The sequence below is a fragment of the Elephantulus edwardii genome, unplaced genomic scaffold, assembly GCF_000299155.1.
Source record: "Elephantulus edwardii isolate Elephantulus edwardi_28Jun2011 unplaced genomic scaffold, EleEdw1.0 scaffold00272, whole genome shotgun sequence".
NCBI lineage: Eukaryota > Metazoa > Chordata > Mammalia > Macroscelidea > Macroscelididae > Elephantulus > Elephantulus edwardii.
In genome coordinates this window covers 3,460,503-3,478,395 of record NW_006400022.1, presented here as the reverse complement: position 1 = coordinate 3,478,395, position 17,893 = coordinate 3,460,503, and the positions used below count along the sequence as shown (strand labels likewise).

Below are 17,893 nucleotides of genomic sequence, written 5' to 3'. Positions count from 1 at the left end.
TGATCTGAGGTGGGGGTGTGTGGTGTGAGGTGATCTGGGGTAGGGGTGTGTGGTATGAGATAGTGTGTTGTACGAATGTCTGGTGTTGAGGTGATTGAGTGTTGTAGGTGTTTGTAGAAAGGTGTTTCGTGTGGAGTTCTTTCTTAGTAGGAATTCGTGATGTTTTGCAGGAGCACATGCTATTGAATTCTTCTAGGGTATGTGGGTGGTTGTGTGATGGTTTCAGGTAGCAGTGTGTGGTCTGAGGCAGTGGTATGGGTGAGCTGAGCTCTGGACCAGTCTTGAGTGTTGTCTGCTCTGTGGAGTGATGAGCAGTCCATGGTGGGGAGTTGTGTACTCTTTGAGGTCAGGGACCCAAGGTCAAGTGTGCAGTACTGTCCAGGCACTATGCTTTGGCATCACTGCCTTCAGGTGGCCAGAGGAGGATGTAGCTGGCCTCATTTGGAACGCCCTCACAGTAGGTAGAACCAGTGGGGAAGTGGCTTGGACATTTAGTCCCAGGAGCAAGGTGGCCTGGCAGGCTTTCAAGATGAATGGCACGGACAAGTTGTCAGAGGTAGGGCAGGCCCCTCAAATAAATGCCAGGTACCAAAAGGAGACGGCTCTCTGCCCTTGTCGTCTAGTAACAGGCCTTTTCACGGACACCTTCAGCTCTTTGAAGCAGGCCAGGCCCCCACTTTGGGTCTGTTTGTGGCTCAAGGCCCCTGTTTTGTACCACTAATGGCAGCACACTCAAACCCGCCCTTTCTATACCTTACCTTTTTGATCACAGGCACTGCTAGGAAGCAGGTGACAACAGCTGGTGTATCCAGTGTCCTTTGTGGTACACGCAGAGGGCACATGCCCTTGAGGTGGTAGATGTAGATCTTCTGGTCCTGTGGGGGAGGGGGTTATGAGCTGGGTGGAACCACATCCACAAGTATTTAACTGCCTCCCATCCTACGAGGGGCACCAGACTGGAGGACCTCACTCTATGCCTCTGAGCCTTTGAGGGGCCAGCCTAGGGGACCCCCCTCCACCTCTATGAGCCTATGAAGGGCACCAGCCTGGGGGACCACCTCCACGCCTATGAGCCTATAAGGGCCACCCCCATCCATGTCTAGGAGTTGCACTAGCCTAGGGGATCCCCTCCACGCCTATGAGCTTACGAGGGGCACCAGACTGGAGGACCCCCTCCATGACTATGAGCGGCACCAGCCTAGGGGGCCCCCTCCACGTCTATGAGCCTTTGAGAGCCACCAGCCTGGGGGAATCTGTCCATGCCTACAAGTCTCTGGGGCAGCAACCTAGGGGATCCCCTCCATGCCTATGAGCCTTCATGGGCCACCAGCCTGGGGGACTCCTTCCACACCAAGCCCTTGAGGGACACCAGCCTGGGGGATCCCCTCCGTGCCTCCGAAATTCCGTGAGGCAGCAGCCTGGAGGACTCCTCCCACCCCATGCCTCTATAGGAGCTGACTCAGGCTTTCTTCCCCCTCCATGCCCCGTTTTTGAATTTCTGTACAGAAAGTCTGGAATCATCTTTGGAAGGTAATTAAAGTCACCCATGACATACTGTTGGGAATGGGGGAGCATACCCTTCCCAAAGGGAGCTGTGGTGGCCTAGTGGGAAAGGAGCTGCATTGCCAACCCAGAAGTCAGCAGTTTGAACCCATCCAGGCCTTGCGGGAAGAAGATGCACAATTTACAGCCTCTGAAAACTTGCTGAAGGGGCAACTATGAGTCAGTTCCACCATAACAGTGAGGATCTCCCTTCTCCCGTCTCTGTCCACAGCAAGCAGAGCCCACAGCTCACCAAGCAGTCAGCATTCCGAGTGCCAATGTGCCCAGGTGCACCAGAACGGCCCATCAATCTGTGATGGGGTGGTGAGTTTAGTCTGTCACCAGACTTCACTCTGTATTCTACAAGGATGACCATTCCTACAGACCTCTTTCTGCCTATTCCTGTTACTATAATCATGGGGCACGGCAAAGACCGAGGCCCCAGGATGAACATGTTGAGATGCCAGGACAGGCTGGGCCCACACTGACTGGCACCAGCAGTGGAGCACCCTGCATGCCTCAGCACTCTGGTATGACAGCCTGCATCCTTGGGACCTGGGGGGCTGGCTCCCGGCCTTCCACTCACTTCTCAGACTTGCAGGCCAGATCTCTTCAGAGTGTAGCAAATGGGAAACCACCCCATTTCACCAACCTTGTGCACACCAGTGCTCAGCACTGGAGCTGACCACTAGTGATCAAGGAGCAGGGAGCTGTCCTGTGCTGAGAGGAAAGGCCCTGCCTGGGACCTGACAGCTGGTGAGGCGAGCTGGGGTGGGGTGAGTGTGCTACCATTTCAGTTTTACTACAATACAAATTCGCTGGGTGCCCTGTGTGGCGACCATGGAGCCAATCCTGCACGTCGGAGCCTTGCTAGGTCCTGCACTTCACCTCTGTTGCTGTCCACAGGGAGCTCTGGACCTTCAGCTGGCAGCTTAGCTGCATGCCTGCGCAGCTCAGTCTTTGCACTTCCAGAAGGCCCTTCTCCGTATTCACCACCGTGTAGTTCCTGCAGTTGGTGACAAAGCAATCAGTTCCCAGTGGCCCAGTCAGGTTACCAGAGGACTTAGGCCTCATCCACCCCTGCATCCCAGGCCACAGGGAGCATCTTGGCTGTGCCCTGAGAACTGGAGCCATTCAGCTGGGTGGTGTGCTGGCCAGTTCAGGGGGCCCCTAAACAGGCCCATACAAACTGGTCCCCTAACAGGGTCCAGAGAGCTGCCTTGCCTCCCCTCACCTCTGACCACAGCCGGCCGTCCTTTCCTATTTCAGCACAGCAGAAGCCCTGGCCAGAAGGCTAGAGGGCAAAGCCAAGGCTACAGATGAGGGGAAGTTCAAGCAGCCAGGAGTGCTCTGGGAATGGGCCCAGGTCTCCTGTGTGGAGCGTGGCAATCTCACCCCTTAATTCCAATGATGTTAAAATTTAATGTGAGCAACTCTGAAACTATAGGATGTATAATATTCTAAAATCATTATTTATATCCTATATCTCTGCTCTCTTCTCCTCCCTTCTGCTCTTAATCTTTAATAAAACTTAAATACTGTTTCACACCTCCTCCAGCCCTGCCCTCTTCCTGTTCTCCCTGTCCTCCCTCCTGGTCTCCCTGCCCTCCTCCTGGTCTCCCTGTCTCACCTCCTGGATCCTTGGTTATTTGTCTAGGAAACACTCCTACAAGTAGATGGCAGGGTCAGAGTATCATTGTTGAAGGCAATAGAGTAAGAGAAAATTGTTGTTCATCTGTATGCAGCTCACATGCCCCTGTGTTTCCACATGCTGCCATGTCCATGAGGTCCTTGCTGTCTACGTCTGTGCTCACTCTCTAGACCCCAAAGACACTCTCAACTTCTGTACTTTTCTTCCTTTCCCGACAAAATCCAACTCCATGTGAAACGCCTTCATTGTCTATCCCACAATATAGGCAACTGGACACTGCTATTGATCTTTGTGGGGAAAGGGGACATCTACCCCTTTCTTAGATTCCAGCCCCACCAGGGCCACCACATCAGACATCCTGGGCCTAGGGTATTCCCTGATGGAGGCTGCGAGCTGGACATCTCTGCCCCCCTGGGATGTTCCCTGATGACGGAGGATCAGACCTGGACCTCTGTGTGCTCCCAGGATGCTCCCTGATGATGGAGGCTGGGAGCTGGACCTGTGTCCCCTAGGCTCTTCTCCTGACCAGGGATGAACTCGCCTGGCATTTCTCAAGATGAGAGAACTGTAGAACAACTTCAAGCCTCGAGTTGCAATGTTTAAAGATGCTATGGGTAGAATATGGAATGACCCAGGAAGCATCAAAAGAAGATAGAAAGAATACACAGAGTCACTTTACCAGAAAGAATTGGCTGACATAGGAGAAATTCGTAAAACAACATATGATCGAGAGGCAACGGTGATGAAAGAAGACATTTCAGCTGCTTTGAAGGAATTGGCAAAACACTAAATGACGTATTTCAACAAACGAATGCAGACCTGGATGTGCTCACCAGGTTATGCCAAGAAATCTGAAGGACAACTACCTGGACAACTGATTGGAAGAGCTCTATATTTATTTCCATTCCAAAAAAAAGGTGATCCAACAGAATGTGGAAATTATTGAACAATATCACTACTATTACATGCAAGCAAAATCCTGCTGAAGATTATAAAAAAATGACTGGAACAGTCTAACAGAGAACTACCAGAAATACAGGCTGGGTTTGGAAGAAGCCATGGCACTAGGGACCTCATTGCCAATGTCAGATGTATCTTGATTGAAAGCAGAGAGTACCAGAAGAATGTCTAAGCAGGCTATAAGCCACTGTCTTGGAATACTCCCCTCGGCTCTACCGGCCTCCAGCAGGCAGTACCCCATTCTGATTCTCCTGACCTCAGTGCTCTCAAGCGCTCTCTCTATTGTGGACACTACTCCCTTGGCCCCTATATCCTTTCTAGTGGACCCAGCCAGCATCTAAGCCACCCAGAAACACTCTCATTGCCATCTCTGCACATGGAAACTTCTCACTGAATTATAGGTAGGGTGCCGGCAGCCTCCGAGATTACCTGGCCTCCTCTCTACCGTCCCAGAACACCACGGTGTATTCCTGGCCCGGGGACGAGAAGAAGGATGTCTGCCTCCCACAGGGCAGCATGTACATGAAGACTGCAAACGTCGGCTCCTTCATCTGGCTCACCACAGACAGGGCCAGGGGTCGCTGCAGGAAGAGAGTGCAGCAGGACATGAGCGGGCCGGGCCATTCATGACCCTGCCAGCAGCCATTCTGACCATGCCAATGGCTGTCCCGAATGTGAGGGGAAATAAGTGAGTCACTGTCAGGATTTGATCAGGACAAGAGGCTGAGGTGACTTCAGATGCCAGAAACAAACACCCCCAGACACCTGGGCCAAATAATCCATGGCAACCAGAACCCTAGGATTCACCATCTTCTTCAGCTCCAGTGACAGTGTGTTAGACCAGGACTGTCCACTGGATAAATGAACTTTGAAACCACTGTCTTTTCCCAAAAACCACCCAAAAAACTCTGAACCCTCCCCAGAAAATCCAGCTGTGCTCATAAGCAAGTACTTTGCCCTCGTTACTCTAAAAACAAACAAACAAACAAACATGAGTTCTTTCTGTTCTTGCACAGTGACTCAAATACTATCAAGAGAAGCTGGTGTGGTTTGGGCGGGTAATGACATAGCAGAAGCTGGGGAGGAAAAGAAGACTCCTCTGTCCTGAGGGACAAATATGTCCAGACAAGAAGTCTGGCCACTCTGGGAGCAGTAATGTTTACTTCCAGGCCTCCAAGCTCTGACCCTCAGGTACCTTCTCAGGCTTGGTGTCCCAGCACTCTGTCATGAGTGCCTGCAGCCGGTGGAATTGCACTTCCTCTGGCTGTCCCAGAACAGGCCGCACACCTTTGGATAGCTTCTTGGCAATCTGCAGCTGGTGGTGGCCTAATGCAGGCCGTTGTCCTGATAGCAGCTCGTAGAGCACCATTCCATAGGAGAACATGTCTACCTGGGAGAGAGCAAATTGCATCAGATCCCCACTCAGCCCTGCAGCTTCCTGAGCTGGCTCTGAGGCTGAGGGAGCAGAGATACAAAACTAGACAAGGAAAATATGGGTTGTGCCCAGAAAGAGGCATTTACTAATGCACCCGTCTTCACCAAACAACAGTGCAGTCAACCAAACGGGTTGACGGACCATCCTTCTGCTTATTCATCCATCAATCCAACCATTCATCCATCAGTTCACCCATTTACCCACCCACCTTTCCATCCATACACTCATCCATCGACCTAACCATCCATCAATCCACCCACTGACCCATCCACTCATCCACCCAATGATCTACCCATCCAACCATCTACACACATGTCCATCCACCTACCCACCCACCTATCTATCCATCCATCCACTCATGTATCCACCCACCCATCCATCCAAACATAATTTATCCAAACATTGATCCATTCACCCATCCATCACTTATCCATACACCCATTTTTCATCTATCCATCCACCTATCCACCCATCTGCTCATTTACTCACCCACCCCCCACCCATCCATCTATCCATCCATTCACCCATCCATCATCCATCTGTCCAGCCAGCCATTCATCTACTCATTCACTCACCTACCCACCCACCCATCCATCTTTCTTTCCTTCCTTCTCTATGTGGATCTGTCACTCTATCTGCTCATTTATCCATCCTTACAGAAACCCACCCTGGTTGTCTCTGTCACTGGATCCAGCTGTTACTTCGTAGTCGGTGGTTAGGGCCCAAGGTCTCTATGAATCTGCTCCTGTCTGCTCTTTACAACTACACACGAACCTCATCTGTGTCTGCATTTGGCCCCTTGAAATGGCAGAGATAAGATTCTTATCTTTTTCTACTCTATCTTCAGCATCTATAGTGTCTCTGAAGTCTAAGAATTATGTGACTAAGTCATGGTTCCTGAAGTGAATGCAACATTAATCCATCTAACAATCATATGCGGGACAAAGATGGGAAATCTCCTCTCATGCGATTAACTGCCTCTGAAAAGCTGATGGAGAATCAGCTATGAGTCTGTTCCAAGTCTGTCGTACACAAGAACAATAGTCATATGAAGTCCTGATGGTAAGGAAATGCACTGCTAACACAAAGGTACACAGTTCAAATCTACCAGCTGTTGTTGTTGTTGCTATGTGCTGTCAAGTCACTTGTGACTCATAGCGACCCTATGTACAAGAGCCCTAAACCCTACTCTATCCTGTGCCAACCTCACTGTCTCTGACACACCTACTCCCATTATCCCAATCACTGAATCGATCTATCTCATCGAGGGTCTTCCTCTCCTGCGCTGTCCCTCCACTCTCCCAAACATGATGTCCCTCTCCAAGGACTGGTCCCTCCTTGCAACATGCCCAAAGTATGTCAGATGAAGCTTCAAAATCCACAGGAGAAACACAGGACAGTCTCCTCTCATGTGATTAAATGCCTCTGCACTTGCAAGATGGTTAGCTATGAGCTGGTTCCAACTCGACAGCACACAACCACCACCATCACCAGTCATACAGAAAATACTATGTGCTCCCTTCCTATAGGAGCTAGAGCCGCCCTGGGGGCAGGGACAGAGCTCACAGGGTACTGAGCTCAGGAGCTGACTGCTGTTTGGCCTCAGATGAGACATGGGCTTCTGCCTGAGAGGGCTGAGCTCAAAGGGCAGGGCTGGGGTAGGTACCTTCTCATCATACACAATGCGGGGCCTGACCTCCGGAGCCTGGTAGCCAGGTGTGCCCTCCACGCCCAAGGCACCCTCGTGAAATGACTGCCGGGAGATGCCGTAGTCTGACAGCTTGATGTTGATGTGTTCTCTGACATCCAGAGACCAGACTAGAATGTTGTCTGACTTCAAGTCACAGAAGATGATGTTTTTCTTGTGCAGGTAAGCCAGGCCAGAGGCGATCTGGTAGGCTACTTTCAATGTGAGCATGTGTCCCAGGGGCATAAAGGAAGAGTCTGGGAAGGGAAAAACCTCTGTCAGATGGTTACTGCAGCAACCCTCTTCTTTTTCAACTACTTTGTATTGTACAGACATATTCTTGCCATTCTACACCAAGGTGTCTAAAAGGATAGTGAGCTAATAGGAAATGCCACTAAAAAGAAATAGATCTATTGTTGTAGCTTTACCCATGCATCTCATACCTGAAATGGCTGGTGTTTTCACTGAAACAGTAGATTAAAAATTCCTAGAATATGCTCAGCCCAGAGTTGCTTACTGTCCACTGTAGGTCACTAATACAAAAATTTCATTTAAAAACAAAGCGCTTCATGCAGGGGAAGAAGGCTGCTTTTCATAGTATTACTTCTGCTTTTGTTAAAAGACAGGTATCTCTCCCCCTATTAACTCTTTGGAGGTTAGCTTTCCATTTGTCAAGGTAACCTGTTTTAAAATTTAGTGAAAAATTGAGTATGATAAAACTGATCCAGTGGTCTCAGAATTTGAACAATGGCCACAGTCAAATTCTGTAAATAACAGAGACAGAAGAAAACTGTGGAAGGCTGACAGGAAGGGGAAGGGAGAGAGCAGAGGTTGGCAGATGGACAAGGGAGATGAAGGGAAAGGGAGGGCTCAGTGAGAATTTGATAAGACATTGTAATAAAAGGAATTGATCAACTGTTAAGAAAAAGAGAAGAAATTCAGCAAAGGTAAACATTATTACATACATATCACTGCAATAACAGCCATGACAGACACAAATCTATAAGCGAGTATGTAAGCAGGGAGACAAGGGCAGGGAAAAGGGATTATATGTGTTACAACACATGTTTGGCTGAAGATATCCTTTCATTTATATTCATACACACTGTAATGTATCCATGTTGACAGAGTTTAATCTAACTTAACACCCTGAAGGGATGAGCTGCTGGTCTCATGGCCGTGTGGCCAGTCTCCTGGAACACTGAGGTCAAATAGCATGACACAATGCACAAAGTGACGTACAGCCTACTCTGACGAGTAGTGATGGGGATTCTAAACACTGTTGATCATCTGCACCTCAGCTACTGGTCTTTTCCTGTCTGAAACAAGGGGGAGGAAAGAAAAGAACAAATGCCTAGAAACAATTAGAACAAAAGGCCAATGGGCAACATGAACCTCAACTCCTACCACCCAGACCGAGGAACTAGAGGGTGTCAGAACCCCTGCTAACTGCTCCAAAATGTCCTGGCTAGAGTGTGGGGACACACACACAAATAGAAGCAAAAATGTCCTACCAGAGACTGGGAACCTTGACACCAAACATATTCCCATGGTTCAGCTCTCCCCATGGTTCAGCTCTCACGCAAACAACAGACAGGTCAAAAGGTGAAAAATGACACACACTCACTCCATACAATTACAACCCACATAAGATCAAAAGGGCAGCATTTATCCAAAGAAGGCAGGAAGGGATAGGACAGGATTAATGGAAACAAGAATCATAGGGAGAAAGCAGGAAAAGTAGAGTCACACTGTCAAAATCATAATCAACGTTTTTTGTTTTTTACAAAATATATCTAAATAGTTGGATGAAAAACAAAATGGTTTTTGTAAAATTTAACTTAAATCACACGTTGTTGTTGTTATGTGCCACTGAGTTGCCTACAACTCATAGTGACCCTATGTACAACAGCTCTGAAGCCTGCCCTGTCCTGAGCCAGTCTCACTGACTCTGACACACTTACCCCCATTACTTCAGTTACTATATCAGTCCATCTCATCCAGGGTCTCTCTTTCCTGTGCTGTCCCTCCACCCTTCTAAACATGATGTCCTTCTCCAAGGACTGATCCCTCCTGGCCACATGCTCAATATAAGTGAGATGGAGCTTCAAAATCGTATTCTCCAAAGAAAAACTTAGTTTAACCCTCTCCAAGACAGACTTATTTCTTTTCTTGGCAGTCCATGGTATGTTCAAGACTCTTCTCCAGCACCACAACTCAATGGCATCTATTCCTCTTCTGTTATCCTTAGTCACTGTCCAGCAAAGCAAGTCATTGTCCAAAGACTTAGGCCTAGATGAGGAACACCTTAGCCTCTAGACTGACATTGGTTCTCAGTGCTCTGGAGAGGTCCCTGACAGCAGATTTCCCCAGTGCAATTTGTTTTGATTTCCTGATTGCTGGTGCCAATAGTGTTGATTGTGGAGCTAAGCAAGCTGTAACTTTATTTAACAACCTTAGTCTCTTCTCCATCCATCATGGTGCTGCCAATTGGCACATAATCTTTGTTTTCTTGATGTTGAGCTTCAGTCCTTGATCTGCAGCAAGTGCTTCAGGCCCTCCTCAGTTTCAGCAAGCCAGATTGTGTCATTTGCATAAGGCAGGATATTGATGAGTCTTACTCCAATAAAAAGGGCAAAAAAATTTAACTGATTGCTAAAAAATTAGTAGATTGCTAGATGTTTTTAGTCTGGAAGTATCACAGCAACAACACCTAAACCTCCAATGAGAGAAAGATGGTGGCTGTGCTTGGGGAGAAGTGGCCAGGCCTCAAAACAGGTGTCCCACATGGAAGGCATGATTCTGTCATGGAACTGCCTCACACGCCACAGTTCAGTGATGACTTAGGATCATAAGGCCTCCCATGTTGAAGGCATGACTCCACTGTGGAACTGTCTCAAGCGTCACAGGTCAGGGATGACTTTCGGCTCATGAGGTACCTTGGAACTGCTTCACACACCACAGTTCAGGGAGTATTTACTACTCATGGAGTGTCCCATGTGGAAGGCATAGCTGTACTGTGGAATTGGCTCACACATCACAATTCAGAGGCAACCTGTGGCTCGTGGGGTGTCTCACGTGGAAGGCATGATTCTACTGTGGAATCACCTTAGCACACCACAGTTCAGGGAGGACTACAGTTCATGAGGTGTTCCATATGGATGGCATAACTGTACCATGGAAGTGTCTCAAGTGCAACAGTTAAGGGAAGATTTATGGCTCATGTGTTGTTCCACATAGAGGTACAACTATGCCATGGAACTGCCTCAGGTGCCATAGCTCAGGGACCACTTAAGGACTCCCGAGGTCTCCCATGCTGAAGGCACAATTCTACGGCAGAATTGCATCACTTGCCACAGTTCAGGGAGGAATACAGTTCACACGGCATGCCACGTGGAAGGCACAACTGTACTGTGGAACTGTCTCCTGTGCCACAGTTCAGGAAGGACTCAGGGTTCATGAGGTGGAAGACACTGTTGCACCATGGAACTATCTCATGTATCACAGTTTGGGGGCAGCTTTTCAGCTCATGTGCTGATGGAGATCTGCCTCATTGAGACTAAAGAGTACCCCCAGCCAAGCACTTTGTGGACCTCCTCTGACAAAAGAAGCTGAGTGACATTTTTGGGCCATGTCAGGGGACCAGCAATGTGGCTGTAATGCCACAGCCTCCAGGCTTTGTTCCTTTGACCACACAGCACTCTGGCCACATCAGCAAATGTCTTCACACACCAGCAAATACCCTGTGAAGGCTGGGCTCACTGTGGATGTGCCAAAAGCTCTGGCTGATAAGCCTGCACCCAGGATGCTGTAAGGGGCCCTGCAGCCTTGGGGCCCACCCTGCCCGCCACAGCCTGGCCGTGTCCCAGCTTCCAGCCCTACCTTTGGCTTTGTCAGCCAGCACAGTGTTGAGGCTGCCCAGTGGAGCGAGCTCCAGTGCGAAGCCAAGTGGGTGGATGCTGATGCCGATGAGTGAGACGACGCAGGGGTGCTGCAAGGCATGCAGCATGCTGGCCTCTTGCCGGAAGTCTGAGAAGTTCTTCATGGCGTCTGTGGCCCGCAGGTGCCGCAGCATGGTATCTGCCAGGAAAAGTGGGCATCAAAGCTGTCCTGAGAGGTGCTAGCCAGGCAGCCCCTCTGAAGACTGCCATCGGGTCCTCCCCACTCTCAGGCGACCTCACAGGACTTGAAGTGTTGAGTGGAGATGATATTTGAATTTTATAGGCCTTGGATCAGGGAAGTTCCCATGTAGAATCTGGATTCAAACTGTGGTGCTACTGAGAGGTATTTGGGCCGAGTCATCACTTCCGAGCACATCAGGCCTCTTTCCCTGCCACTCAACACAGATCTGGCACACCTGGTGTTTCCTGAGAACCCACCGGGCATGACCCCCCACTATGATTTATGTGTGTATCTCAAAAATACACATTGAAAAATACATGGTATCCGCACTGCACATAAGACCAAGATTAGGGAATGGAATCTGTCTTTGTGGATGTTATCATGAAGGCACTCCAGCCGAGGAGTCCTAGCCCTCACTCCTTCCTAATGGTGACTGATGAGACAGAAGGCCAGGTGACAGGTGGTTATGTGGGAAGGCAGAGGGCAGGCCTTTGTCTGTGAGCTGGGGTACACACATCTGGGACTCAGGGAGCTGGGAGATACACTGATTTGCCCTGGAGTCACCACTAAATAGTGGACAATGTCCAGGAATTGAAAGAACAACAGAAGGCAGAGCAAATCAGGTAGACCAGTTTCGGGCAGGGTTCTGTGGCTGACTGGGCAGAGCTGGGCAGGGCCTGACCTGAGCGCACGCCATCTCATTGGCTTCACACTTCCTATGTGGCACAGCTCATTGAAAGAGCCAGTTGCTATTAAACCTGTTTTTATAACTGAATACGATGAAACCAAGTTGGCTTTTTCTATTTTGAGTTTCATGCTCAGGTATGATAGGCAAAGCTGCTTTCCTATGGAAAATAGAATCACACAATTGAAGGCACTGTTATCTCCAGTGGAGCAGTTGGAAAATTAATCTGCCCTTTTCACAGGCAAAAAGGCACTTCCATCTCTGGCCTGAAATCATGTCGCCCTGGGTGCTCTTCTCCCACCAAATCGGATGCTCATGGCCTGCAGGCTGCCAGCACGCAGTGCCTGCATTCTTCCTGTGTCCTGCTCACTGTTACCCTCGCATCAGAGAGAGAGAAGCTCCCCAGCCCCCCAGGGGGCAGCTGCAGCCTCTGACCTGCCATCTCAGGCTGATGAGAAGTCTGCAGAGGTGGCAGGTGACTTCCTGCTCATCTCCTTCCCCCAGTGCCCCAGCCCCCACCCTGGAAACCCTCTGTGTTCAACGGGTGGTCACTAGCCAAGGGCACAGCCAAGTTCTACTGTCCTTGTGTGCCCTGTGTCTGTACTTCAGGCAGAGGATGTAAAAGTCAAAGAGGATGGAAAACCTTGGTGATTACACCAAGGGTTCCAGGTGAAGCTGGAGCCATGGCTGCACCTCACTCAGCCCCATCCCCTGTCCCCAAGTCCCTAATTCAGATCAACCACACAGGATGTGCCACCAGTTCTTGAGCAGTGACTTGTCCATCACAAGAGTGAAGTGAAGCAGTTTTTGACACTGTACAGATGTGGGCCACTTTAGATTTTGAAGCTGTTCCAAACCATCACCAACCCGCAGCAGCCTGGAATGAGTCAGAGGAATGCTCCACACAGATCTGACAGCTGGCTTTCTGGAAGTAAATGACTACTTCTGCCTTCAGCATGCACCGTCATGGACACCTGCCCTCTCAGCCTTTTAGTCAGCAGCTCAGTGGGTCAACCATTTATACCAACAACACAAATCCCAAAGGCATTTCCCTATTTCTAAGACCATTAGAGGAAGAGAAGAAAGTTTTCTTTTGATAAAGCACCAAGCTGTGCTGAGGCTGCCTCTGAGGAGAGAAAGAATGGGTCTAGAAGACAGGCATGGGTGGGGGCAGTGTGTTGGGGCCGGACAGCTGAGGTCTGCAGCAGCTCAAAGACTTGTGTCCTACCCTGACATGACTTCGGGTGCTGGGCACCACAGCCCCAACAATCCCAAGGGCAAAAGAACAAGACACCTGCCAGACATGGGCGGTAATCAGGGCCAAAGCTGAGAACAAATGTGGACAAGGGTGTCTCTGATGAGGCGTATAGACATGGATTGAGGGGGAGCTGAAGACAACTCCACATTGTCCTCACTCTAAGCCCCAGCACCGACATCTCTAATGAGATGTCATGGTGGGTGAGCACGGCAGCACCACGAAGCACAGTGGTGGTGATGCTTTGACTGGTGGGACGTGACCGCCTATGGAAATACTGAGGCCTTGTGACAAAAGGGAAACACGGGAATCTCGTGACCTGCGGGACAAGACTGTCTATGGAAAGGCCAGGGGAGACACCAGGGCTTCCCCACCTGGCGAAAAACCCCACGACAGAGGGCAACACATGTAGGTAAATGAAAGGTAGCCAGTGACTGCCTGAGGTGGCCTTTAGGGATAGCCAGGACCACTCCTCTGGGGGCAAGCAGGGTGAGTGGGATAGCTGGGCAAGGTCTGCGCTCGAGCCAGGTCAGTGTCCATGAGTGAGCGAGCAGGCCACCAGGATGTACCCATGCAACAATGTAGTGGCCTCACAGGGCAGCAGATCCTTGTATGCTGAGCTGACCTGTGTCAGGGTGAGGTCTCCTGGAAGAAAATCTGGCTCCTGCTGGGTGCCTTGGGCAAGCTCAGCTCATGAGCAGGCTGGCAACTGTGGTGGTGACTGCTCCAGGGAAGCTTGTTCAGTTGGCTAGAACACAGGTAGGACTTCCATCATGGAACATTAATACTATTATCTTCTACAATGAGAGGCTGTCATCAACTTAGCTGTGAAAGAGGAGTTTTCTAGAGGTTGAAGTTTGCCTCAAATAAAAAAATGCGTGTTCCTGCCAAGCTTACTCTCCCTGACTACAGACTTTTCCTGCCTGTCCTGCAGTGTGTGGCTGTTAAGGGTTAATTATTCAAAGGGCTTTCCTAGTCACTGATTAATCTTGTATTTTGTGAGGAAGTATTTACTGAACTATAAGATTAGAGTGGGATACAAGCCCCGCCCTATTAGAGGTCAATATAATCTCAAGGGACCTCAATGCTCACTCTCCTCTCCTTTTTTGAGAAGCTCACTCTCTAGGACTACACCTGATAGTCTACAGGATCCTGGCTCATTGCTCATTGCTCATTGCTCATCAGCTCTGCATTCACCCACAGTTGCATGAGTCATTTCCCTCATAGGTCCAAGTCTCTGTGAGACCTTTCAGCTAATCACGAACCCAAGAGACACAGAGGAGTGGAGGAACTGAATGAAGGAGGAATGAATGAATTCGGAAATCATGGAGCGGTACAACAGATCAAACATTTGGGACATTGTTGACTTTTTTTGCCTTTTAGTAACTGTTGTTGTTTTTGTTGTTATGTGCCATCGAGTAGCTTGCAACTCATAGGGACCCTATCTACAACAGCCCTAAACCCTGCTCCAATCTAACTGTCTCTGACACACCCACCCTAATTACCAGAGTCACTGAATCAATCCACCTCCTGAATTCAATCAATTCCCCTCCTGAACTGTCCCTCTACCCTCCCAAGTATAACGTCCCTCTCCAAGGACCGGTAAGTATGTCAGACAAAGCCTCGGAATCCTTGCCTCCAAGGAGCAGCCTCTCCAGGATGAACCTGTTCATTTTCTTAGCAGTCCATGGTACCCTCAATACTCTTCTCCAGCACCACAGCTCAAAGGCATCAATTCTCCTTCTATCCTTCTTCACCATCCAACCTGATGCTGCCAAGTGGCTCAGTGGTAAGAATCCTTATCTTCTTGATATTGAGCCTTAATCCATACTGAAGGCTACAATCCTTGACCTTCTGCACTAAGTGCTTCAGGTCCTCCTCAGTTTCAGCAAGCAGGGTTATATCATCTGCATAATGCAGATTGTTGATGAATCTTCTACCAATCCTGATGCCACACTTCTCCTCATACAGCCCAGCCTCCCAGATAATCTTTTCTGCATACAGGTTGAAAAGGTATGGAGACAGGACACATCCCTGGCATATACCCTTCCCAAGTTTGAACCATGCAGTGTTTCCTTGCTCTGTTCTGATAACTGCCTCCCGGTCCAAGTATAGGTTTCGCATAAGGTGTTCTGGGATTCCCATTCTTCTCAGAGTCAGCCACACTTTGTTATGATCCACCTGTCAAATGCCTTTGCATAATCAATGAAACACAGATAGACATTCCTCTGGTATTCCCTGCTTTCAGCTAAGATCCATCTAACATCAGCTACAATATCCCTAGTACCAAGACCCCTTCTAAACTCAGCCTGGACTTCTGGCAGTTCCCTGCTGATGTGCTGTTCCAGTAATTTTTAGTTAATCTTCAGCAGAATCTTGCTTGCATGTGGTATCAATGATACTGTTCTATAATTTCCACACTCTGTTGAGTCATCATTCTTTGAAATGGGAACAAATATAAATCTCTTCCAGTCAGCTGGCCCCGTGATTGTTCTCCAGATTTCTTGGCACAACTTGGTGAGCAAATCCAGGGCAGCATCTGTTAGCTGAAATGTGTCAATTGGTATGCCATCTATTCCTGGGGCCTCATTTTTTGCTAATTCCCTCAAAGCAGCGTTAACCTATTCCTTTATCACCATAGGCTTTTGTTCATACGTTGTTTCATGAAACTCTTCTGCTAATTCCCTCAAAGCAGCGTTAACCTATTCCTTTATCACCATAGGCTTTTGTTCATACGTTGTTTCATGAAACTCTTCTGTGTCTGCCAATTCCTTCTGATACAGTGACTGTATACTCTTTCCATTTTCTTTTAATACTTCCTGGATCATTTAATATTCTGCATAAAGCATCTGTAATTATAGCAACTTGAAGTTTGAGTTTGTTCTTCAGTTTTAGTATCTAGTCTGCTTCTAATCTTAGCAGAATGGATTGTAAATGCAGCACCTAAATGTGCACAAGTTTTTGGTCTGTCTCTTGACCTGCAGGCTTTGGATTTGGCAGCTTCTATAACAACAAATGCCAAAAAACCTAAAAGATATGTCTTAGAAAAAGTGCAGCCAGAGTGCTCCATGGAAGCAAAAATGGCAATGCTTCATCTTTCATACTTTGGAAAGGGAGGGACATCATGCTTGGAAAGATGGAAGGTCAGTGAAGGATAAAGTGACTTCAGCAGTGGGTTCAAGTGTGTCTGACATGGTCAGGATGGCACAGGAGAGGGCAGGGTTCAGGTCCGCTGTTCATCGGGTCACTATGGGTCATACTTAACAGCACTATACATACTATAACAACAACAATCACAATGAAGAAGGAATAGTAGTCAGAAATTATAGACTTGGAAATAGAATGACTGAATTTTGCATGTTCAAGGACTTATTCATCGCAATTAACTTTTTAAAAAAACACAAACTGTGACTTTACACATGGACATCACTATGAGGATTATATAGGAATCAGACAGATTATATCTGTGGAAGAAACCATTGGAGAAGCCCAAGATCAGCAGTCAAAACAAGGTCAGGTGCTGACCTGTGGAACAGATCATGCGTAGTAAGCTCATGTGCAAGCTCAAATTGAGGCTAAAGAAAATTGAAAACAAGTCCTTGAGAACTTAAATGTGATCTTTAATCTATCCTACCTGAATTTTAAAAAAACATCTTAAAAATAGGTTTGAAGCACTGACCACCAATGATCAAAGATCAGATGAATTGGGGGATGACATCAAGAATATCATCCATGAAGAGATAAAAAGGTCACTACAAAGAGAAGAAAGAAAAAACCAAAATAAATGTCAGAAGAGACACTGAAAATTTGACTAGGGTGTCAAGAAGCCAAAACCAAAAGGAAGTCAGGTTTAAGTAAAAGAGCTGAACAGAAGTTTTCAAAGAGCAGCTGGAAAAGACAAAGTAAAGTATTATAATGGAATGTGCAGAGACCTAGAATTAGAGGATAAAAAGAGAAGAAATTGCTCAGCATTTCTCATGCTAAAAGAACTGAAAAATAATTTCAAGCTTCAAGTTACAATATTTAGAGATGTGGGCAAAATCTTGAATGACCCAGGAACACAGGAAAGAATACACAGAATCACTGTACCAAAAAGAATTGGCTTCCACTGAAATATTACAGGAAGTATCATATGAGTATCAAGAGTATCAAGAGCCAATGGTTATGAAGGAAGAAGTTCAAGCTACATTGGAGGAATCGACTGGATATCTTTGACATTTCAAATGGCAGATGCAGCCCTGTATGTGTTCTCGAGGCTATGCCAGGAAACTTGAAGGACAGCTTCTTGGCCAGCTGACTGAAAGGGATCCATATTTGTTCCTATTCCCAAGAAAGGCGATGCAACAGAATGTGAAAATTGTTAAATGATATCATTAATATCATATGCAAGCAAAATACTGCTGAAGATCATTAAAAGAGGGCTAGAACAGTACATAGATAGAAAACTACCAGAAGTTCAAGCTGGCTGTAGAAGAGGCACCGGGGATATCATTACTGATGTCAGATGCATCCTGGTGTCTTACAGTAAAGACTACTAGAAGAATGTCTGTTTTTGT

At 47.9% G+C, this 17,893-nt stretch overlaps 1 protein-coding gene across 1 annotated transcript in view; it reads right to left on the bottom strand.

The window, feature by feature from the left end:
- Nucleotides 1-17,893, bottom strand: part of LRRK1 (leucine-rich repeat kinase 1) — a 194,752-nt gene that overhangs the window by 9,002 nt on the left and 167,857 nt on the right. Inside the window, exons 26-31 of the mRNA XM_006900059.1 lie at nt 11,158-11,355; nt 7,255-7,532; nt 5,349-5,543; nt 4,583-4,734; nt 2,431-2,548; nt 759-875 (exon numbers count right to left, since the gene is read on the bottom strand). Coding sequence (XP_006900121.1) covers nt 759-875; nt 2,431-2,548; nt 4,583-4,734; nt 5,349-5,543; nt 7,255-7,532; nt 11,158-11,355 — 1,058 coding nt within the window. The remainder of the gene's footprint in view (nt 1-758; nt 876-2,430; nt 2,549-4,582; nt 4,735-5,348; nt 5,544-7,254; nt 7,533-11,157; nt 11,356-17,893) is intronic.